The sequence below is a fragment of the Alosa pseudoharengus genome, unplaced genomic scaffold (genome assembly GCF_046254945.1).
Source record: "Alosa pseudoharengus isolate Yale_2024_CS ecotype anadromous, Long Island Sound unplaced genomic scaffold, YU_APseudo_1.1 YU_APseudo_1.1_scf_7, whole genome shotgun sequence".
NCBI lineage: Eukaryota > Metazoa > Chordata > Actinopteri > Clupeiformes > Clupeidae > Alosa > Alosa pseudoharengus.
The window spans coordinates 1,941,284-1,966,553 of record NW_027468859.1 but is presented as its reverse complement, the minus strand read 5'-3'; the positions used below and the strand labels follow the sequence as shown (position 1 = coordinate 1,966,553).

At 39.3% G+C, this 25,270-nt stretch overlaps 1 protein-coding gene across 3 annotated transcripts; it reads left to right on the top strand.

The window, feature by feature from the left end:
* Positions 1-1,372: 1,372 nt before the first annotated feature.
* On the top strand, positions 1,373-22,702 carry LOC143109538 (uncharacterized). 3 transcript variants are annotated; one of them, XR_012983894.1, is made up of 3 exons: positions 1,373-1,394; positions 14,033-14,569; positions 22,166-22,702. XR_012983894.1 is itself a non-coding variant. In XM_076272309.1 (3 exons), exons 1-3 carry the CDS (start codon positions 3,280-3,282, stop codon positions 22,420-22,422), a joined length of 897 nt encoding a protein of 298 aa, XP_076128424.1. In that variant the 5' UTR covers positions 3,265-3,279; the 3' UTR covers positions 22,423-22,702. The 3 variants fall into 3 exon arrangements, 1 of the variants encoding a protein (XP_076128424.1); XM_076272309.1 differs by lacking the exon at positions 1,373-1,394 and adding an exon at positions 3,265-3,382; XR_012983893.1 differs by lacking the exon at positions 1,373-1,394 and adding an exon at positions 8,884-8,904.
* The last annotated feature ends 2,568 nt before the right edge of the window (positions 22,703-25,270 follow it).

The following is a 25,270-nucleotide window of genomic DNA, read 5'->3' as shown; positions in this document are numbered from 1 at the left end:
ACCTGACGAGAATCCAGAGAGTGCCTTACTTGAGATGAATCCGGGAGAGAATAACTTGCCTGACGAGAATCCAGAGAGTGCCTTACCTGAGATGAATCCGGGAGAGAATAACTTACCTGATGCAAATCCAGAGGAAGATGCCAGAGAGAATGGAAGCCACCTAAGAAAGTCCAGTAGACACAGACAACCCATACAGAGACTGACTTACCCCCACTTAGGAAACCCCTTAGTCACAGTAGTGCAGTCACTGTTCCAGAGTTTGAGTGCAGTCATCTCAAACTCTTTAAATGAGCCAAACTCCTGGGAGTCACATAGAGTGATGACTGTGTAGCTGCTAATAGGATGCACAGGGACGTGCATCAGGAAAGGAGGGGAGGATGTAACCCACAGTTCAAATAGAACCGTAAATAACATTAGTGATATAAATAATATAAATATTTATATGAATAAAGAGCAATAAATATATAAATAAGGCATTAAGTTATTTATGTATACATTTATTAGAACCCACAAAACGTGTTGAAATATTGTTTTTGTAATAGTTTCACTGCTTTCAATGATGTTTGAACCATCCCTTTAATTTAATATCACTGCCCCTTTAAGACCCTGTCCCAGCTAGACTATGCACGAGCTAGTTTTGAACACAAACAGCAGACGCTAACGGAAAATCAATACGATAGACACAGAAATCCAGACACCTTGAATTAAGCTCCAAATAAATCTCTAATAAATCTCTAATATTGTTCATCAAGAATCAACTCAGTAACATCTTATCGGTGGTTTTGATGAGAGTGTTTTGAAGACAGTTTTGGTGAGTTTCACTGTGTTTTTAATGTCTATTGAATTGAATGAACATATTACAGCGTAATAAGCTAGCGATGTAAAATGTACGTGTATACCTAGAAAAACACAGTTACTCAAGTTTTTTCACTAGTTTATGAATGTTTTATGTTAAAGAAGGGAAATGTATGTAATATTTATTCCCTATCCCCTGACATTTTATCGATTAATTTGTGCTTTAAGTAACGGCTAAGCGAGTTCATTTCACGTCACCATGGTGACAGTCAGTAGTGAGAGGAATAGCACTCCTCTGTGAGTATAAGCACTAGAAAGTTTTTACTGGTGAGAGTTTATTTATTTATTTGACACATTCTGTATGGCCTGTTGTGCAGGCCAGGTTTTTTGCTTGACGAGCTTGACGACGGATCGGACCCTTGATGATTCATCGTATTGCGAGACAGCATACGAACTGAGATATTTCAAGTGGACACGATGGCGAGCCTACCCAAGGAAATCTAACGGCAAAGACTGAAACACCGCATTCGGAAACGGTTTGACCTGAACAACTGAGCTATTCTTTGATTCACACTGGAGCTTTTGAACAAACCAAATAGGTCGGATCCTCTGAACTGAAATTATTTAAAGTGTTGCAACACAGTTATTTAAAGATACTGAATAGATTGTGAATGAGTGAATGTATGAATGTGGATTGGTTAATGTGTTGTATTTTTTCTTTTATGTTTTCCTGTTAAAGTGAAACTGAAAAGTGAAGCAATTGCACAAACAAAAGAAACATTTAAAATATGTCCATTATACCTTAAAGAAAGAGTTAGATTATGTAAAGTGAAACAATCACACTAACTTAAGGACACTAAAAATACTTACCTGTTACCCTAAAGAAAGAAGTTATAACTCGAAAGAAAACTAGAAACAAATAGCTTAAAAATAGCTAAAGCAACTGTTCTAAAAAGCTATTTAGAATTTAAAAGACCGGTCTAAAAAGAAAAACTAACCAGAATAAACCCATATTTAAAACCATTTAAACTTATTTAAACAAGAAAAGATTAAACTTAAAGGATTTGAAAGTAGCCTATTTATTACACATCTCGTACTTTAAATATTTATTGATCCATTTATTGACCTACAACTTGTACTGTAATTATTTATTGATCTATTTATTAACCTACATCTTGTACTGTAAATATTTATTGATATTCATTGAACCATTTATATTGATATTATTGAACTGTATCTATCCTACTAACTGACCTATTTCATTTTATTCTTGTTCAGTAAACTGCAGACTTATTTATATGAACGTTCATGTCTCATGTCTCTTCTCTATAATATACACCACTCAACGAACCTAGAACTGGTCCAGTAGCGTAATTATTTAAGGTCACAGTGACACAAGTGCTACAGCTGCATTGAGCATAATAAACTGCATTTAGAATTCCAAATCCATATTTCTAGATATTTTGGTAAAAGTAACTTAAAAGTAATAAAATAGTAGTGTAATGCCTTACAATTCAGAGACAGTAATATTATAATGTAATTAATTACTTTGAAATGACAGTAATAAGTAATACATAATATATTACGAAGTAACTTGCCCAACACTGCTTATACTGTACATGAACAACACATCAACTAAAGCATTAAGTATGGTGAGCACATCATTATGATTTCCCTGCTGAGCCTGGCCAGCTTAAGGTGGTTTGCTGGTTGACCAGCTTGTTAACCAGCTTGTTTGACCACCCTATGATGGTTGACCTGCTAGACCAGCAAAACTCTTGCTAAAACATGCCTTCAGCTGGTTTACCCAGCTTATGATGGTAATTCAGCTGGTTTTGCTTTTCGCACCACCTCAAGCTGGTAATTTTATCTGGTGTTGCTGGTTTAACTGGCCATGCCAGCTCATGTTGGTCATTCTAGCAAACCAGCATGACCATCTTACCCTAACAATGTCAAGCTTGACAGGCTGGTCACGCCAGCATGACCATCTTCCTCAGATGGTCTCGTCAGCATATCCAGCTGGTGGCCTAACCAGCTACACCAGCAAATACCAGCATAAGCTGGTTTCTAGCTGTTTTTTTTTCAGCAGACTGTACATTAAGACCAACAATCCCATCATAAGCACATAGCATCAGTCATCAGTACCGCAGGCCCTCATTGGGCAAGTTAATCAAATAAGATTTGTTTCTACTAAAAATAAGGATTATAAATACAGGTATAAGTACAGGCCTGCTGAACAGAGACACACAAACAAGACCTTTATTTTTACAAGAACTTTACCATTGAGGTGTTTTTAAAAGAACTAATCACAACAGTCTGACATAACAAGGAAGGAGCAATGACTTGATAAAACTAAATAGTTCAGCAAGTACTGTGTAATACTATGTTGCTGTTGCCCCATGAAGGCAGTTACGTCAGCGTCACATACACAATATCATACCTGAGCCGTCCTCCAAGGTATGTGCAGTTCTTCCAGCTAACTCGATGCATAGTTTCACTTTCTCTTGCTACCGCAATCATATAAAAGAGCAGGACGCAGAGTCTTTGCAGCACAACTTTTCAACCTTCTTCAACCTGCCACCATCAGGTAAGAGTGTGTTTCATAGACTGTGTCCATAGACCGTTTTTACTTACTCTGACTCCAATTCTATATTTTAATATTTTAAATCCATTCTGGGGCCATATTAATTCTAGTCTTATAGCTCTCACACACACAAAAAACTAGGGCTGTCAAACAATTAAAAAATGTAATCAAATGAATTACGTACTCTGTGACTAATTAATCTAAATTAATCGCATATATATTTTTTGCTCTTAAAGTATTTTAAATATTTAAATTCAAATGAATCATTGAATAATCAGCATTAGTGACATTACAGTTCAAAAACTTTTATTATTATTTTCACTGTTCAAAAAATGGCCATAATAATCTATGATATAACCTAATATGCTGAGGAAATAAATTCAAAAGTGCTTTGGGAAGAAGTTTTTCTTTCACATACAAGGCATTTCAGGCCACAGATATAACCTAGGGCAGGGGACGGCGAGGGGTGGGTCGCGAAATGATTTCCATAAATCAAATAAATTTGGAAAAAATAAAATTCTGAAAAATTATGACTGGATAAGATCACCATTCACTGTAACCACCGCAAGTCATCTGTCAGCCGGCATGGAGGACGCACTGGTTGTGCTGTTATGTGACCGCACTTTAAAGACAGATTTTAATTCCAAGACGCTTGCTGAGTTCTGGATTTCAGTCGAGAGGGAATATCCACAGCTATCCAAGGCCGCGATGGACGTACTGACGCCGTTCTTTGCACTGAAATATATTAAAAACAAATACAGATCGTGTCTAAATGTGGAGGATGATCTCCGTGTGGCCGTCTCCACAATTAAACCAAGAATGGACTTGCTGTGTTCCGCTCATAGCGCGCATCCATCTCATTAGATGAGATTAACGCTGAAACGTAGTTGCCAAAATGTAAATTTGCGCAGCAACAATGTACATATGTTTACTACAGTTTGTGGATATTACCCTGACTGAGATATTCTTCTGTTAAAGCAACACCAAAGAATTTTTTGTACATTAAAATATTGTTTCCAAAATCATCAACTCGTAACAGGGTGAACGGCACTTCTGCATTCTCTTCGCGACCCTCTATCGGCTATAACCGCAAGTTTGCCAGATCGGGTAGCGGATCTGTAGTTCGATGGAATGAGACATAAGAAACTACAAATTTGACTTGCTTCTGATGTCGCAATACATTATACTTTCATAAAATCATGCAACGTACTCTACCTTGTCTGTAGACATCGTTATTTCCAAAGCCAGTGCTGGATAAACAAGCGTGCGCACATTTTATTTTATTTTTTGAGTCACATCCAAGGGCGTCGTAGTGGGGGGACAAGTGGGAATAAATTACCCGGGCCCCAAGTGGGGGGAGGGCCCCTAAGGAGTTCAATTTTATTTTCCTTAATAATAAATAATTTCCTTAATTTAAAGATCTTAATAAATGTTATTAACTAATATAGATGCAAATATTTCGGGTTAATGCATCAGTTGATTGATGTATTAAATTGTGTCCAAGCCAACATTGTTTGAGGGCAGGCACCCTCTCCCTTGCACGAAATGGTTCAGTCCGCCTTCCCCTGCTAGGCGCATTTTTGAAGTAACGTTCATTCTGCCGAAGCGGCAATGCACACGGTCACGATGTGAAGATGTCTAAGTCTAAGAAAGCTAAATCCGGTTCCCAGAAAAGAAAAGAGGGGCAAGAAAGGGAAAAAAAAGAAATGAGGGAAAACAAGTGTTAACAGCCTTCTTTCCCAAGAAAGGTGAGCCCATTGTGAAAGCAATAGTCTACAAATGAAATGAACTCCTGAAGGTTACAAAACACTTCAATACCACCGCGAATCCGCGATTATCAGTGCTAAAACAGCATTAACACAACATTAGAAATAACACGATGCTGATTTATAGCCTACCACAACATTTCAATAGCCTACTAATTCCAAAATTATTATGAGCTAATAGCTTAACTTAGTAGGCTCAATGTTATATAGGTTCATAAGGAAAGGCTGTCAAATTAGTAGCAAAGCTAACTTGTGAAACGCATCACGAGGGAAAGTAATCTCATCGCCATCTAGTGGTTGCGTTCCTAGAGTTTAGCGGAGGGGATGGGATTTTTTTTTAGAAAAAATATATCTCTGTGCACATTGGGATCTTAATTTAATGCCTTCCATATGTTAGGCACTGGGGTCACCTCTATTGCTTCAAGTGGTCATACCTTATTTTTAGGATCAGTTGAATTGTTTTGAGTTTTTGTCGTAACATGGTGATAACAAACTACAGTTGCATGTGACGTCACATGGTTGGGAGCTTAATCTCTAACTGATCAATACGGCAATTTGCTTAACTGGCTTACATATTTTTGTAATAACGGAAGGTGATGTAAACCGCGTGGTGATAACCTTTATGTCTGGATAACTGGTGTTGTGCTTCTACTCACATGAAGAGCTGGCAGTAAGTGTTAAGTGGCAATGCTAACCAGGCTAATAAACAAACCATGCTACCGTGAGTAATGGAAGGGTAAAGTCACGTGGCTTTTTTGTAGTTCGTTTATGAAACAAAAGGAGCATTTTTTTAAATAAGGCAAAATAGGGTCTGCCATTTTCACAGTTAGAAGATTATTACTGTATAGACGCTGAAAAATATTTTTGGTGGATAAGATCGCTGATTTGGCTTCACAGTATTTTTTTTAAAATAGGTCTATGGGACTTAACATTGGAGCTGCTCTTCGATAGGAACGCAACCACTTGGGGCGCTGGTTTTCACTTTCCCTCCCTATAGATAGCTGTTCTCTCAGCCAAAAGTACATGGCCACCACTTGTGCATAGGGCCCAGAATTTGGTGCTACGCCCCTGGTCACATCCAGGGATAGTGGGGGTCGCCAGTCTCTGGCACGGTTATTTTGGGGGTCGCGGGTTGAAAAGTATGGGAACCCCTGACCTAGGGGACACAATGAAAATAAATTAACACTCCCCTCAATGTCAATACTATTTCTTTGCATTGATGTGCGACTTTAGAGTTGACAATATCCGGTGATATGCAAATTCCTTGCTGCAGACATTGCAGAGGACTTTATTTTAATCTACACTTAATTTTTATCAACACCATCAGGCCGTTTTTTAAAAGTAAATGTTCCAATCAATGATCTAGGCAGCACATTTTCTTCTCTCTCCTTCATTTTACAGTCTAATGGTTACTGACTAGAATGGCTCGGGATCAAAGGTCATACGGAATTGATTAATCTGCGCTATTTTTTTTTAATCAGTTATTTTTTCTCAAATTAATTAATCGAAATTAATCAGTTATTTTGACAGCCCTAACAAAAACATGCACATACAGTGCATACGGAAAGTATTCATAGCACTTCACTTTTTCCACATTTTGCTATGTTTCAGACTCACCTTAACACATTGAGTGCCCCATCCGTTGAGTGCCGAAAAACGCAATATTTCAATATTTTCGTAATTTCATTACGAAAATGCACTCTAACACACCTTATGTGCAATTTTGGGAACTCTATGATGAACACAGTAGAACTGAAATACATGACAATCGAAAACGCAAAATCTGGACATTTTATCTGGAGATTATATCTTAAAACTCTTAAAACTGCTTTTGATGGTTGCCGCTTTGGGTCGAATCAGTTACGCATGCACGGAAGGTCAAAATCAGGCCATTTGTGTGGGTTTATCACTAGGTGGCAGTCTCGCTAGGTTACTTCCCGGAAACTAATCAGGCCCAGAAACTTAGAACTTTACTTCATATTTCATCAAAGACCAAAATCCATTTCTAGAAAAATTAGATTTAGCTCTTTGATGAAAACTACCCACTGTTTAGCTTGGGATTTCTCAGGAACAGAGGCATGTAGAAATCATTGTCAACAATGATCTAGATTGCAAAGCTTCCAAAAACAGCGCAGCATTCAAAGTGTTAAAATGGATTTAACAATTTTTTTTCTCATCAATAGTGTTTTGTAAATGTATAAAACATAAAAGATTGAAATATTCAATTTACATAAGTATTCACACCCTTTGTTATGATGCTTTTAATTAAGCTCTGATACATCCTACTTCTATCAATGACCCTTGATATGCTTCTACAACTTGATTGGAGTCCACCTGTGCCTAAATTAATTCACTGGACATTAGTAGGAGGGGCACACATCTATTTATCTAAGGTCTCACAGTTGATGGTGTATGTCAGTTTTTTTTTTTTTTTTTTGCATAATGCATAATGATACAGAACTAGAAATGCTTAGATCAAGTCAATTCTTCAATATTTTTTGCTGGATTTCACTCGATCATGTTTAATATTGTTGGCGCAGTAATGCACTTATTTCATTACATTACATTTTTTACCCAAAGCGACTCCCAACAAAGGAAACATCAAGGTAGAGTGCGATAAGGACAGTTAGTGCAGCAGTGAGTGTGTGTGTGTGTGTGTGTGTCAAGGTAGAGTGCGATAAGGACAAGTTAGTGCAGCAGTGTGTGTGTGTGTGTGTGTCAATGTAGAGTGCGATAAGGACAAGTTAGTGCAGCAGTGAGTGCTACTTACATACCGTCAAGTGTCAGTTCTAGTGTTAAGTGCAAGAATTAGCAACATCAACAGCAACGTCAACATCACTTCCATTTTAGTGGGGGTAAAAACGAAATCGCTTAACTTTAAAAGAGTAATTACTGTAGTTGTGCAACCAGGTGATTTAATCAAGGGTAATGTCCAGGCTTCCATAAAAGGATGAGGCAACAAGTGAGTAGTGAGTAGTAGGATGACACTTTTCCTAAAGGCTGCTCTGAATAGAGAAAAAAAATGTCTTTCCAGAAAAACAAGCAGCTTTAAAAAGCCGTTGGACCCGGAAAGAGAATTATCAGCCCATTATCGTATCATGACTTAATAACTGAATATGGTTGGTGTATGATTTTGTTCATTCGTTCATTCGTCAAGTCATTTATTTTTTAGTTTTCCGATTTTGTAGCCTACTCAAAATTAAAATGGACAAATCGGATAACAAGACAAGCTCTCAGTGCATCTTTCATTTTGTTTACTTGCCAGAACACAATTTGTGTGACCCCACTAGCAGCGAAGCTGCAGAACCCCATTGTTTTACTCCCTTTTCCTATTATTATTAACCCTCTAACCGCCCATGTCGCAATATTGCGACAAGCGTCATTACTGAATAAAACAGACGATAGACGCGAGTACAGTGTAAAATCTCATTTGTACTCTTGACCACTAGTTGGCAGACACCCAGAGCTTCGTTTCAAGCTCAACCTTTTTTTTTCAAAGTTTTCAGGAAGCATGTGAAAAACACGCAAGAAACACACGAAGAAGACGTGCATTTCCTCCATAACGCGGAAGCGATGCGGGCCATAGTTTTGCACAAATTGAAGCAGAAATACACCAAATGTTATAAAAAAAATTCACGTGTGATGAAGTCTCGGGTCTTTTATTAATCTATTCTGATTCTAAAGGATAAAATCTGCATTTTGGAGGATATGATCGATCGTCTATTGGCAGTGATAGTCACGGAGCGTCTGTGAATGGAGGTGCGTCATTTGCGTCTTTCCGACAGTGTTCACTAAGCATACAATGCTTATTTCGACCCTCTGCCCAACATAGCTGTAGGTGCCAGTGGTAATAGTGATGATAGTGTCCGTAATGGACGTGGTATTACACGCGATTACACACGAGAAACACATAAGAAGACGTGCATTTCCTCCATAACACGGAAGCAATGCAGGCCATAGTTTTGCACAAATTGAAGCAGAAATACACCAAATGTTGAAGAAAAAGTTAACATGTGATGAAGTCTTGGGTCTGTTATTTACCTAGTCTGATTCTGAAGGAGAATATCTGCCTTTTGGAGAATATGAGCGATCGTCTAGTCACGCTGCGTCTGTGAATGGAGGTGCGTCATTTGCGTCTTTCCGACAGTGTTCACTAAGCATACCACGCTTATGTCGACCTTCTGCCCAACGTAGCTGAAGGTGCCAGTGGTAAAGGTGATGATAGTGTCCGTAATGGACGTAGTAAAGACAGTAGGGGTAGTAAAAATAGGGCTCTGAAGAACTACAAAGTCACCCGCGATAGGAACTGATTTGACCAGGCTACTTTATTGTATAGTAGAATAAGGTTTGTGGTAATAGTAATAGTTTACTATTGTTGGTTTATGTGACTGTATTCCTGTTCATTTGTTATGTCGGTGAAATTACAAAAAAAGAAAGTAAAACTGCTCAAATATGTTCAACATCTAGTATTTACTGAAATGTGCATAATTCACGGTGGTTACCATCCAGTGACGTCATAATATGCAAATTAGATGAGTAAATTCACCCCTTCATAAACTTCTGTTCATACTAAATGATTTTCACATTTACAGTAGGACTTTATCTCTGACCACTTGCAAGCCATGGCCTTTTAAAATTTTGATGTACAAATCCAATTTATTCTTTTTAAACCCTGGCGGCTAAAGGGTTAATCTGCCATTGGGTCGAAATTTATGAAATTCGGTGCAGACTCAGGGCCGTCCAATGATCACTCTCACCAATTTACAGAACTCTATGCCCAACACTCTAGCGCCACCAATGGGTCGAACCTGGACTGGTCCGATTTTCTAGGTAGGTGGTGGTTTAATATAGGGAGGCATAGTTGATGATAACTGACAGTTGGAATGGCTGAACAGTTAAATAGTTGGATAGTTTATATAGTTCAATCACTTAATAGTGAATTATTGTAATGAGGACTTTTATTTTGAAACAGTTGTAGGCAGAGGAAATAGTTGGCGGGAGTCATAGACGATGACAACTGACAGTTGGAATGGCCGAACAGTTAAATAGTTGAGTAGTTTAAATGGTTAAATTGTTTAATAGGGAATATTATCTTGAATTTCCACTTGGGGATCAATAAAGTATCTATCTATCTATATTAAATAATTCAATATGGCTGCACATCCGGGTTACCGCCCAGAAGGTCACGTCGGTGAAAACCCTCAATTGGCGAAGCTCAACAACAGTTCACAATTACATACATATCCTACCTTTTCTTGTAACCCGATAAAATCCATTGCAATGAGCGTCATCTGAGATGTTCAAACACATTTTAAGCATTAATCCTTGCTGGCATTAACACTGAAGCATCCCCTATCCATGAGTTGTCCTCTTTTACAGTAGATCCACACGCTTGCGTTACATTACTGTTACTGGGGGTTTTCCCGACAGTCGGGTGTGTGTACTAAGCGGAGTGCTTATTAGGTATTAACAGTGCATAATAATCAGTTAACAATTCATTACTAACAGTTGTTATCCTTTAATAACATTAACTAACTGTTAACATGCAGCTTATAAGTGTTAATAAGCAGCCTTTTAAGTTACACGCAGCTTGTTAATGCTTGTTAATGGTGTATAAGACAAAGGTGGATAACTAATACGCTTATAAGACCTTTCTTACCTATTTATAGTACATTTTGCAGCAGCCCAATCTAAAACGAGGACCATGTAGCCTATAGTTCCACAAGCCCACCCTTCTATATCTATATATCTACTGCATCTATCTATCTAGCTCGGTTAAGCTGTGAGAAATGCCCCTTCAAAATTGCTGCAGCGAGCAGGAATTGAACCCTGGTCTCCTGCATTGTACAGTGATATGCTACATTCCTTTCTCTAGTATTGGTGAAATTGTTAATCTTGATTCTATATTTGAATTTCCCCTTGGGGATCAATAAAGTATCTATCTATCTATCTATATTTCGATAATTTTCTACAGTATATCATACCAGTTATGCTTTTTACAAATATGTTTCTGATGGAAAAGTGGTGTTTAATTTACAGTCAGTTTGATAAAACAGTCAGTTTGTCAGCAGTCTAAAGATATTATGCCAGCTTTGAATATAGTTTGGTCACCTAGCAACCAAAGCTTAAAGACGACAAGTGGGTGCGTTCAAAGTCGCAAACATAGGCGAACATTCGCGTTTTATTTAAAACATGTTTCAGTTTGCCTTTAGTTTTCCATGAATGTCTGCGAACAATGGCAAATGGATTGAGGACGTAGTTCTCCACAAACGTTACATAGGAACATGCAATGTTAACATAAATTTGTTCAAATTTAACAGTGCAAAGGAAACAAGTTTGCCACAAATGTTCACCTCTGTTCAAGGAACACACCTCGGTCAATGGTTGTATTGCATTCCATTAGAGGCTGGGTGAATAATGGCTGGGTGAATAATGTAATTCATTGTAGAAAGACAACAATTATGGAAAATAGTGGATAAGAAATTAAGGTAAATAATATCGTTTTTACACCTTTCCTGCCAGTTTGTTTGAATTTGGCAGAAAGGGATAGCTTAGTCCACCAAGAGATGCATTTGCTTACAGAATTTTGGCACTGGGAAACAAATTGTTACATTTAATTCACCTGGTTTAACAACTAACACATGTTTATATATGTAGGATAAGGGCTCCGTGTGTCTGCCAAGGGGCCTGCACTAAAAGATTGTGCTGTAGGCCAGTGTTTCTTAACTGGTGGGTCGCAGGACCGTTCAGGGGCTCGTTTTTAGAAAGCGTCGTTTGCTAACTTGCGTCGCAACCTTGGCAATTCGCTCCATCGTTCTTGGATTTGGTGTTTAAAGGGAGTTTGAACTCTCAATCGCAAACAAGGACGCAAAGTTTGGTCGTTTGAACTACTGCCCCTGGGCAGTCGCACTTGTGTCGTTCCTTGGTAGTTCCAGTTGGTGTCCGGAGCGCCTAACCAAAAATCACAACCGCCTAAACAAAAAATACGAAGTGGATGTTTATCTAGTGACTCAATGATTGATCTGTCCTGTAGCTTTATTTTGATTAAGAGACTGACTCCCCTACTTGGCTCATTCTTGCTATTTATGTTAATTCGAGTATTGCCTTGCTTTTTGATAAGCTAGTATTATAATCTTCACAGACTCTTAAAATCAGCACAGTGATAAATGGTGTAGTGGCTAAAGCAGGTGACTTGCTGTAGGTTCGATTTTCTTATGATGTGAGATTCTCGCTACCTGCAAGTGAACTAGTGTGACACGTAGATTCAGTTGTTTTTGACTGATGTATTGTACCTATGGTCTCTTGATGTAGAGTAGGCTAACTATATACATAAATATGTATGATCAAAACATATTGTTGTGTCTCGTAGGCCTACTCTTACTCAGAGGTGAAAAGAAGAGATAGGATGCGAACTCCGGCCGAGCGCGTAGTGCACTGACGCGCTGCCGTTAAGCCACACGACAATTGATAACAATTGCGATACCCAGACATTCATCCAGGCTATATATTTTTTCCAACATAGATATTTGACACAAATAATGGCACATATTGGTCGGCTTCAGTAAAATGTTTTATATACTTGTAATAGGTTTAGGTTTTTGCAGATGATAATGACAATCCCAGCATTAATCACTCGGTTTAAATTAGAAAAATGTCAACATAGGCTGTGGCAGAGAATTTCTAGGGGGTGGGGTATTACACGTTGCCACTGTTTCCACCAATGATATGTATCGCTGCATCATCAACAACGTTGTTGGAACTACAGTGTTCGAACGTCGGAGGTAGCGAATTGCGACACAGGTACGATGCTTTCTGGAAACAGGTCTAACAATGTCGTTGTTTGGTCACAAGTTGCGTCGTACCATGGTGGTTGAGCAACGTCGTTGCTAACTTTTCTAGAAACGACCCCCAGGGTGGGTCGCGGAGCTTGTGGTAAAAAAATAAATAAATAAATAAATAACTTACATATAAGATCTAATATGAACCTTTATTTTGATAGACTTTATTCGTATGTCAGTCATTGGCATGGACATAGACAATGTTTATGTGACAGGTCATGTTAGACATCATTTTAGTGGTAAATGCAAATAGGCTACGACCCTGAGTATTTGAAGTAGGATATGGATTCACTTAAATTGAGGACAAAAAGGGACAGAAACCCCAGTGTGTGTATTTGAAGTAGGATATGGATTCACTTAAATTGAGGACAAAATGGGACAGAAACCCCAGTGTGTGTATTTGAAGTAGGATATGGATTCACTTAAATTGAGGACAAAATGGGACAGAAACCCCAGTGTGTGGTGTGCAGTGAATTGCTGGCACATGAGAGCATGACCCCCCCAAATAAGCCAAATGGCCACCCAAAGAACAGATCTTCCAAGGAATCCAGTTTTGCCTGTCTGTCATCTGAAGTATTTTGCCACCTTGCTGCTCCTCCACGTGTTGTGGTTGAAGTCTTTTGCACTGAGCCCGCTGCTACAACAAAAATCTTTGGGACATTACGTCAACCAAGAGCAACCTAGTGGCGAAGCACATGTGGCATGCAATGTAAAGTCCCCTTACGTCAACTGTCAGTCAGTCACTGACACATTTTGAACATGAAGTCAACCAGTTATTTTGGTCTCTCCACTATTTTTAATGAACTCCAGTAGAATAACTAAATATCTCTGCTTGTTTCATGCATGTTCTCTCCAAAACATAACCATACAAACACCTAAAAATATGTCTATTATTATGCTTGTTGGTCGCAGTTTTGCTGGATTTCACTGGAGCTATCCAACTACTGTATCTTCTAAACATTATTGTTTGCTATTGGAAAAAAAAGTTTTTTGAACTATGTATCAGTCCTGCAACTTATACTTCTGACATATCTTTTCTTTGTACACAGATAATTCTTCCTCACTGCCAATTCCCAACAACAAGGAAGGGATCAGAAAAATGGAAAAGAAAAACATACGTTACTTAGACTTTCAGTTTAATAATGAAGATTTTCATTATGAAAAATATTCAGATGACGAACACTTGCATATGGTAAAGAAACGCCCAGATACTGTTAAAAAGAGAGTAAAAAAGGGAGCTGGGACAGCAGTGGCAAATGGAGCTGATCTCGCGTTCATAAGAAATGGCATTGGAGTTCAAGCTAACACAGGTGTTAGTAAACATGAGGCAGAAACAGGAGTGCATGTGGCTGAACTGGCCAAACTCAAGGTCTTATCAGCTGATGCTGGGGCTCGGGCCATAAATGCTTCTGCATCTGCATCCGCATCACCTGTTGGAGCAAAAGCTTCTGCCAAAGCAAATGTGGCGGAGGCTGCAGCCAGTGCTGCCCTTGTGGAGGGATTAATTGAAGCCAAAGCAAGTGCTGTTGCTCTTGAAGCAAAGGCGCATGCAAGTGCTGGACTGGAAAACCTTGGAGTCCTTGCAGGTACCTGCATTATTACAGGTTTACAGGCAGGCAGGCACATAACTGAAACTTGTGGAGCTTCCACCATAAGTGGAACTGGCTCCACCATACATGATAGCGGTGTGTACATTTGAAAGAATTTGACCAGTCTTCTAAAATAATTAGCTTTTTGAGAGTGTCCACATGAGGACCAGGCGGGGGGTAAAATATGCTACATCACCGATTTTGAAACTTGATGAAACCAATTCGAGTCCACCGAAATACTCAAAAAGCCAAAATAGCACGACATTTGAAACAACACAGGTTGTTAGGACCTCTTCCTTGTTTAAGGCCAAAAACCTCAAAATGTTGATCATGTCTCCTGATCAAATCCAAGCCAGATTTAATGTCCTGGGTACAATATATTCCCTGATCTGACAATGAGTGGGCTATGAAGTAAGAAAAGAGAGTAATGACTGTCTTGCTATATTAAAGCAACACTATGGAAGTTTTGCTCTTGGGGTCCCCCTACAGTTGGGAAACAATATTGTCTTCTAGTACTGTCGTAAAATCTGTCACGGTTACACCAGGGGATACATGTGCATTTGTTGACAAGCCGAAGTTTGATATTGATCCTCGTCTGGCCTTTGATTTTGTCACTCTCCCTTTCTCTTCCTAGTTTCCTCCGACAAAACCTATGCCTTCTTTGGTTTCGTTACTGCTTCGGCCATGACAACAACATACATGAGTGACAGCCGGCAAACAAATGCTAGTTCTCTCACGTCCGAATTTGAGGAAATGTGGGTGGGGGGGAGTGAGGTATGCCGTAGAGCAGTCGAGTTTTGTAGTTCTTTTTGTGGTCGGGTTACTACCCGCACCCAGAAGTTCCGTAGTGCAAGTAAAAGCGATGCAGACCCTATGGCATACGTGTCATTCAACCTATTGTAAGTCGATGTACCATCACAAGGGTCTTGGAAAAATATTATGAAGGTTGAAAAACTCCATAGTGTTGCTTTAAGGTTTTGCACCTACGTCATAATATCACGTCACCATTTGTTTACAACTAGAGTGGTAGGTTACTACAACAGTCCGGTTGCATAGTCTACACATAGTTACAATAGTTAGACATAGCTTCAAAATTATATGTCAATTGAAATGTTAATATTAAATATTGACCGAGATATGCCGACCACTTATGTAACTACAACTACTTATGTAGTTGGCTTCAGGGGCGGAGCTACGTGGTGGCCAGGGGGGGCCACAGCCACCACTGGTCAAAGCTTGGCCACCCTGCTGCCCCCCCCCCCCCCAGCTCCGTTCAGTGAAAAGTAAAAAAAAAAAAAATTGCTGGCGTTTTCGACGGCACTTTGCAAACACTTTTCAAAGCAGCGACTGAACCAATTACTGCACTCTATCTAGGACCATTGGCCCAGTCAGGAAGTGTAGCCCACGGTTGTGATCACAGCGTGAGTAGCCTAGTGCAGCAGCAGCAGCAGCGGGACAATTCAAGTCATCTGTTAACAACACTTGACAGTAGACTAGACTAGGCTACTACTCTAACCTCAGTAACAACAGGTGAGTTGATGATGAGTTGGAACATTAATGCTAATAAGATTAGAATGTGTCACGAATCATAGCCAAGTGAGCTGCATTGGGCTGTCCTTAGGTAGGCTCTTGACATTGACATTGACGTGTGAGGCTGATCAGAAATAATCGGATGCCTGCGGTAACGCTGTTACAAAAATATTTCAATAAAATTCGGGTGAAATGCAAGCATATTAGGCACATATCATGGCTCCAATAGAAGTAGCTAATAGGGCCTAGGCTAGGCTACTTTATAAAAAACATAATTTGCTGACTGCGTGTGGTTCTTGCCATAGCTGGTCAGGCAGAGGCTGCTTTGCCTGAGTTCTTTGTTGCATTGCTCCAGAACTGTTCATCGCAGCGAGGTGAAACTTTAATTGTGTGACAGAGCAGAAGTGGGGCTTTCCAAAGAGACTAAACTCTTGCCTGTGCGATCAAGTATGAAAAAAAAAAATCATGAAATTAAATCAATTGATTCATACAGGGTTGGACTGGGAGCAAAATTCGGCCCTGGCAATTTTCTCCTGGACCGGCCCACCACTGGACCGACGACCCCCCCCCCCCCACCCCCCAAAAAAATAAAAAAATTCCCCCCATAAATAACAAACACACAGTATTATACTGTAGCAACACTTCATAAACTGAACCCAAACATTTAGATTTGGACCTATAGCCTAATCACAATAACAGGTTTTTTTTTTTAAAGTGATTTGAAATGGAGAGGGACAGGATTCAGGGATAGGCTACTATAGACAGGCTCATTTTCTGTCTGTCTCACGTCATGTTACCCCATGCATTAAACCACATGAAAAATATAGGCTACTGAACATGGACATCGTCATAGTTGACAGAAATTACGTTTTGTGCATGTTGTAGAAACACAAACACAGCCTTTATTTGGTGCAAATCTTCTCCTTTACTTTGGTTATAGTCCGCGATTCACATTAACTGTAGGCTATCACCACAAGTGTAGGCTATACTAAACGTTTTTGCCCTAGTTTGTGTGCAATCACATTTTGCAAAATTAGGCTACCTTCGTTACTAACCTACCAGTTGATAGCCTAATTTTTACCTGCATCAACTCGCGATAGATTGTGCATCTAATGTAACACTCGGGGGAGAGACCACTTTCCAAGTTTCACTTTCACTGTCGTTGTGAGCTAAAAGGATAGGCCAAATATGGGAAATACTTTGAAGTTCCTTTTGAGTAGGATCAGCTCCAAAAATGAATGGGTTTTCTTTAACCTGTGCTACACTTTTCCACCAAGTTGTGCGAAAATTGTAGGCTACCCGTAGTTTTTTTTATGTTGACAGAACCGCACTACAGTAGCCTATGGTGCAGTAAATGGAAGCTCTTGGTAGCGCGTGCAACTAACGTCTATAAAAACAATATATTTATGGAATAAAACTAGACCTCTGATTGCTGTTTACGGTTAAACTGCGATAATGAGAACACCAGCCAGCGGAGGGCACTTATACAGCCTAGGCTACCATGCACTTGAACTTGCGGCTGCTTGGACAAATCCACTTGAGGGGTGGGGCAGGGGGGCGCGATCGTAACAAACTGGACCTGTCATGAAGAGGCCAAAATGATTGACCTGTCACCCCCCAAGCCAAATGGATGCAACTGCATTTATAGGCTAGGCCTACATGACGGGCCGCAAATAGGCTAAATAACTTTTTTTTAAATCCCAGAGCTCACCGGCCCACATGTGGACCGGCCCACCGGGCATTTGCCCGGTTGTACAGATTACCAGTCCGAGCCTGGATTCATATTTATAGTTTACCTGCGCACCCATTACTCTCGTTTGAATTACTCGCGAACCCGTGATTGCATAGATATGGCAAGCATATCAGAAGAAAGAGGAGACACGGGGCTATATATTGGTAGCAAGTATATCGATGCTTCTGGGCTATAAAAACAGACAACGTGACTGCAAAATAACATCATGTACAAAAACCAACTCTCGTTTGAATTAGGCCCTACTCACGAACCCGTGATCGGATAGATATGCCACGCATGTCAGATGAAAGAGGAGATACAGAGCTATCATTTGATACCAAGTACATCCTTCTGGGTTATAAAACAGACGAAATGACATCAAAATAATAACTTCATATAGCTCCACTTACCCGTTTTTGTGTGTTGTAGTGGCAAGGCATGTTCATAATCCAACGCTATCATGTGTTTCTCTATGGCAAAGTTTGTTCATAATGCGGTTTTGAGATCCCAGCAAATTCCTGCATGGCATCCAATTCGAGACTCACATTGCATCCCAATTTATTCGACAAAGAAACACCTTTTTGCCTTCGCTTTGTTCATGACAATGCAGTAAAAAGTTGTTTTAGAATCATCATGAGTGTACACACAGAACACGCAAACTCGGGTTCAGTCAGGTCAGATCAGTTCGTGTCACAGATATGGAGCGCAGAAAGGGCATTTTTCATTACTAAATAATAAAAATGGCATTTATTTCTGTAAGGCGCACACCACATGTCTGTAAATTGCTCAGCCCCAAAGCCCCCCTCCACCATGGTTCTTATATTGCCAGATTCAGGACAGTCTGCCCTACACATACATGAAAGTCATGTCCAGCTGACAGAGATACATTTCAAAATAAGAATGGTATAATACGCTTTTTGTCTTTGTATTATTTAAAAATCAAAATTAAATCAATGCAAGTATTAATATGAATTGGTGGCAGATTTGGGTAGCCTAGACTGTTCTGAAAAAAATATAGCATGTGTAAATGGCACTTACAATGACCAGGTTAAATGCTTACAACTAAAGGTAGTGGAAAAGCCCTTAAAACAGTCTAGGTTCTAAGGGTTAATTTCTTAATTCAGAGCCATGTTACTTACAGCCAAGTACTTAGAGTGGATATCAGAAAGAAATATAGTTTGGCCATCAGTATATGATTAAATATCTGAATACAATATTTTTAGTATTTATTATTGTTCTTTAACATCATTTGAATAAGACTGATTAAGTAGCCTAAGGTGCATTGTCATAATGTACTTTTTATAGCATTGGCTTATGGAAAATGATTTGGAGTGGACAACAAACTGACCTGTGTATCAGTGTTGGCTTTACACAATTTATTACCATTATTAAAATAGGCTATCCTAATCTTCAAAACTTTTTGAGTAGCCTAGTTTTTAAATAGTAGTTTTGATTCCCAAGCGCCACCCCAATAAAAAGTCTGGACCCAGCTGGCCCCCCCTATAAAATAATCCTGGCTACGCCCCTGGTTGGCTTTGCAATAAGAAGCAAAAAGACGACGAATATCGTTTTCCATTAGATCCTCATGGTTGTGGAGGATGGTGATGGTTAGCAGCTGTGTTAGTGTTAGTGTTTTATTCTCAAGATGATGGCCTATGGTGTAGGCTACTATCTACGGAAACGTTGGCTAAACACATACATATCATACAACTATCTGTCATCAAAAAATGAACTGCCAGATATAGGCTATTAAGGGAAAAAGTGCAACATTTAAACATGGCAAGAATATATTTTTACCGGACCAGTTTGTTCTTATTTGTCTCGAGAAATTCATGCTTGTGGATATCAATCACATACAGTATCATTCCTATCATGAGTGTCATTTGATTTGTATTATCACAACAAATGGTAAGAAATTAAAACAGAATAGGCTAAACGTCCTGTGCAGGTCAGTAGGCTAACTTCTGTATGGCAAAATAAACTGATTTGATCCTATGAATTGTGTTGCGATCACACACAACTGAACTTAACACAGCAACCTCAAAAAACACTGTTGAACCTAATGCTTCAGTCATGTAAGAAATTTATGAATTATCCTTACCCGTTTAATCAAGTCCATATGACCAAAATAATAGCATATTTAAAGGCTGTTGTGAGCTAGCTGATGCTGCAATGACTAATCGTTTCATACAATTAATGAGCTTTAACAATCTCACATTCTGAGTTTTTCTGGTGGGTATATATCCATGCAGATCGTCTTCGATTGAACCATCAGTGTTTTATGTCATAACATGTTACAGGTTTCATGACTTTAATGCTACTAATGTTACATGATGCTGACTGACTGGCTATAACTGTATCGATAGCTTACTAACGTTTAAATGTCTACTGCATCTACTGCCTACCAAAACCTGTCCCTGTTCAGTTATTATTATGACCGCCGCGCAGCGAAGCGGCGGTCATATAGGTTTAGTCAGAATTGTTTTTGTTTTTTTCTTTTTCGCATGCATTTCATGTGCACAAACAGATACACACACACACACACACACACATACATTCACAGTAATCATACATATGACACATACTCACACAGTAGACATATGTACGCTTGCATGCACAGGCACATACGCAGGCACACACACAAGCACGCACACACACACACACACACACACATAAAATAAACATAACACAAACAATCAAGAATTTCTCAGAATTATGAACAGGCAAGATGGAGGTGGGGTTATATAAAATTAATTTTACATGTGAAATCTATGAACTAATCATGTTTTGGTACTTGTTGTCTAGCAGATACCAGTGAGAATTGAGTGTGGATAATGCAATTTAGTGAGACAGTTAGAATCATATAGGCCTTTCAGCGTGATTTCTTTTTGTGGAAAAAATGTGCTGGACTGGGCGGCGGTCATATTTTGCCAGATATAGTCTTTGTGTAAACTGAGTTTTGATCAGAAAAAAAAAGTTAAGGATAGGCTACATCTTTGGCGGTTCTCCCATACGGATCAACACCCCAAATCAGGGCAATTTCAGCAAAATAACGTTCCTGTGACAGGCTATCAAATATTGAAAAATCGGATAACGTTTCATCATCACCTTTATTGATGCTTGGGTCTGGGTACATGTGTACAGGACCTAAATTGTGCTCTCTCAAAGATTTTTTCGATATTGTGTTCAAGGTGTAAAAGTATATATTTTTTTGAGGTCACATTAACATTGACCTTTGACCACTCAAGTTTAATCAGTTCATCTTTGAGTGCAAGTGAATGTGTGTGACACAATAAAATAAAAAAAAACTTCCTACAGCCGTATAATAGGGAGAGTTTGGCCTACTCTGCCAAGTTTGATTAATAAATACCATATATATTGGCATCCAACATGGCGCCCATTCGATTCCCTAGTTGGCCAAACTCTCTTTATATACGGCTCTGCCTACAGGCATTCCTCATGAGAATGTGAGATCACAATTGCCTTGACCCGGACTACTTGCGGAGTGACATGAAAGACGTGAATAAGAAGCACAAAACCCATTTTCCTTGACAGCGGCCTGTTATACTTAGCAACGGTCTGTTATTGAGAAATAACAGACTTCCGAACGTTGGGAAGGCCCATTCAAGTGAATGGAGCATTCTGCAGCATTATTAAGAGCCATGCAATAAGTAAAAGGTATAAAACGCCGGTCATTATCGGAAAATAAGTCCCGGCAGGGCGAACAGGACCCCGACATGCCAGCGTTCTATACATTATCCTGCTTAGTACGTGGCTACTTCCCAAAACGAAAAGATAAACTCCACACAATATGACTTTAAATTTATTTGTTACCGTATAGTTTGGATTTGATCAGTAAACATGACTGATGAAAATATATCCTAATTTGTCCACCATAAATGACCTAAACATTCTTTTTCAACCAGTCATTGCCTTACAACTCCAGTTTTAAACTAACCTGGGATGTTTTTTGATGGCATGGATTGTTGTGTTGTGTTTAAATTTGACAGCAGGAGGGACATCAACATTTTATGCAATTGTGGGACTTTTTTAAATGTTTTATTTATTTTTTTGGCCTCAAACAAGGAGGTCATAACTCCTCCATGTTGTTTCAAATTTTGCACTAGTTACGCTTTTTGTGTTTTTAGGTGGACCCTTCAAATTACCAAGTTTCGATGACGTAGCATGTTTCACCCCCGCCTGGTCCTCTCGTGGACACACTCTTAATTGCGCACCTGGTGTTGTCTGATGGGCCCCTGTTCACTGTGTGCTTGTTATGCTCATATGAATAAGTATGATTCATATTTATTTGATGATTTATGATATTCCAGGAGCCGAAGTTTCGGTAGCAAAAGTTGAAGCTGGTATCTCCCACACTCCTCTCCAGGCCCATGCTAAAGGCCCCGGGGCAGAGGCAGAGGCTGGGGCTTCCTGGACGTATGCAGGTGTGAGTGCTGGAGCCCACGCTGGAGAAGTAAGAGCCGGTCCCTTCGCAGCTCGGGCAGGAGTCAAGTTTGGAGGAGGAATAAGAAATGGTGTCCCTGAAGTGGACCTGGGACCAGTCACTGTTCCTTGCTCAGTCATGTGAATCACACAATTGAGTTATAATGTTGATTTATTTTTTTTCTAATGTTAATTCACCAATGATGCTGTTGTGGTTTATAACTGATGTAACAGTATCTCTTGGATACTGCACATATGCTGTACCTACACAGTGTCCACTGGGTCAGCTTTGACCAGGTGCAGTAATCAATTCATCAGTAGTAAGTTCATATCAAATGTGTCCAAATGTTTTCATGTAATTTCAACAGATCTATTATGCATGTATCAATTGGCTACATCAAATCAATAAATGTTGCTCAATCATTTTTTGTTCTCATTTTAAAATATATTTTTATGGGTGCAATTTGTATACAGGCGAGACAATGGGCTCCATCACAGAAACCCCAAATTAATCTCCCCCACTCTCCTCCCCAACACCCCCTACCCCCTTGGGATACAGTCAGCAAAAGGTACATGTGCATTATAAACCTTTGCAGAGGACACATCAAGAAACATTTTTTTACTGCTTTAAGATAAATTGTGGGGTGAAAATCCAATTGTATAATCTGTCATCTCTGAACCCCAAAACCTGTGTTGGAGTTTGATGGAGGCATCAAAAAATACAAAAAAATACAGATATTATTATACTATTTTCTTCCGTCGAAGCATATATTTTGGATCACACCACATTGTCAGTGATTGCATAGTAAACTAGAAAATGTAATTCCAGGGAATTACCATTGCATGTAAATGCAAAACACTGCTGTATATACTGTAACATTACTTACAGTATGATTATTCAGATTACATAGACTTACAGTATTCTTGAAAACCACTTACTTGGTTAGATGTTAGCTTAGAGTATATGACAGTCAGTACAAATAAATTGTTAATTCAACATTGATCAACATTCTTTGTTTTAATATATTACTGCAGAAACAACAGCAGAATGATACTCGGAACACTAATGAATGAATGAATGAATGAAACCTTTTTTTGCCCCAAGGGGGAATTTGTCTTGCATTTAGGAGCCATAAGTTACATAAAGCTAGACAACACTTATACAGACTCACACATTGATACATAGAATGACAAACAAATCCAAAAAAACATACAATATATATTAAAAAAGTGTGTATGCATGATTTAGGATGGTGTCAACCTGTCTGAATTCAACCTATTTAGCAACTGGATGCTCCTTGGCACAAAAGATGTAATAGCTCTGTTTGTTTTTGCATGTGGCATTCTGGGAGCATACCTATGTTCCCCGGGTCCTATGTTCCCCGCTATTTGTATGGGACCGGGGAACATAGGACCCTTTTTGTAGAAAAGGGTCCTATGTTCCCCGCCTTGTATCTGACCACGGAAATTGCATAGGATATGCTTGCGAATGCACATTTCGTGCACAAACGGTAGCAAAGTGTATTTTTCTGTCAATGTTGCTTGCCGTAGCACACCAGGTAGACCTACACATACAGTACGCGCACGGTGCAATATTGACACAAGCCAGAAGGGCGATTTTCCTAACTTCCACGTTGAGTATAGCGGAGTAAAAGAATAGATGAAGAACATTTTTTATAACATAGGCCTACAATGGTTTTACTTGTGTAGTGCTTCTTTACTGAATATAACGAGTTCAAAGTTAACATTCTAGGTAACTTCGCATTGTCCGCTTCAGCACTAAATTGAGGACAGCAACACACACGAGCTGCACCTCTAAGAAACACGCTACAACTACATGCCTTTTTAAGTTGATATTTAATTGGTTTGTTTTGTTCATTTTTCCGTTCGCTGGCACGTTGCAGGGGGGACTGCGCGTTGCTCCGAAGCCCCTTTGGTCTGACTCGTCAATAATCCAAAAATGTCCCTTTGGGTCTACAGCCCAGTATAGTTTGATATCTCTTTGTTCCATTAAAATTAATACCATTCTTCCGACAGCTCAACCAAAGGCTATTTTAGATCACCTCCTTCACCTCTTGTACAGTAAGAATCAACAATGACATGCCAAGTGCAAAGATAATGACAAACTTGGGACTGAAGCCATGCAGACTCGGCTAAACCAGTGTTTCTCAAACTTTTTTTCTGGGGACCCACTTTTTAAAAATGACAGACTATCGCGACCCAAATCGTGACTGTGGTACAAACTAGATCAGTGGTTCTCAAACTTTTTCTTTCATTCCCCACTTTGAGGGGGCATTCTCGAGCCCCACCTGTCCCTCATCGCTCTAAGAAAGTGGTAGGTCAAACTTAAAATTGACAAATTTATTGAAATAATGACAAGTTCTAAATATATCCTCTTCAACAGAGTTAAAATCAGCTGGTGTTGCAGATAGAATAATAAATAAATACATAACACACATATTTCTGTTTTCCAGCAACATATTAGGAAGCATAGGCCATTATACACAGCATTGTACAATATATTCAATGAAATGCCAACATGCTGCATTAAATGGATCCATAATCCAGTCATACTGAGCACTGCTGGTTGGGAAATATGTTTGAAATAAACTTTGCAGGGATGTGATGTAGGCCTACTGTTTAATACATGGGATCACAAGAGTGCCTCCCAATCAGACGTTTCAGCGATTTCGCTCTGAAATCTCAAAGGCATAATACTGTCGCGATCGAGGCGCCTGAAGTTTTTTTGGTGAATGCAGTAATCTTATTTGCTAGGTGAGGTAGGTGCTTGTCTTTGCCTTGTAACTGGACATTTAACTTAAATGTATCGCTAAGATATATCAAATATATCGCTAAGATAGGCCAGCTTCGTCAAGAAATGTTTATTAGTGAACGTGCTTGCAGATTCAAACATGTGCTCTTCCTCCAAGAAGAGGCGACTCGGAGCTCAAACACGCGCGAAACAGCACTTTACCTCGGGAAAGCCACCTTGC

What these genes read in the sequence shown, in the direction of transcription:
- LOC143109538 (XM_076272309.1), top strand. Translation starts at nt 3,280, where the DNA reads ATGCATAGTTTCACTTTCTCTTGCTACCGCAATCATATAAAAGAGCAG. An exon ending in CTTCAACCTGCCACCATCAG is followed by an intron (nt 3,383 to 14,032) that starts GTAAGAGTGTGT and finishes CTTTGTACACAG; the next exon opens with ATAATTCTTCCTCACTGCCA. An exon ending in AAACCTTGGAGTCCTTGCAG is followed by an intron (nt 14,570 to 22,165) that starts GTACCTGCATTA and finishes ATGATATTCCAG; the next exon opens with GAGCCGAAGTTTCGGTAGCA.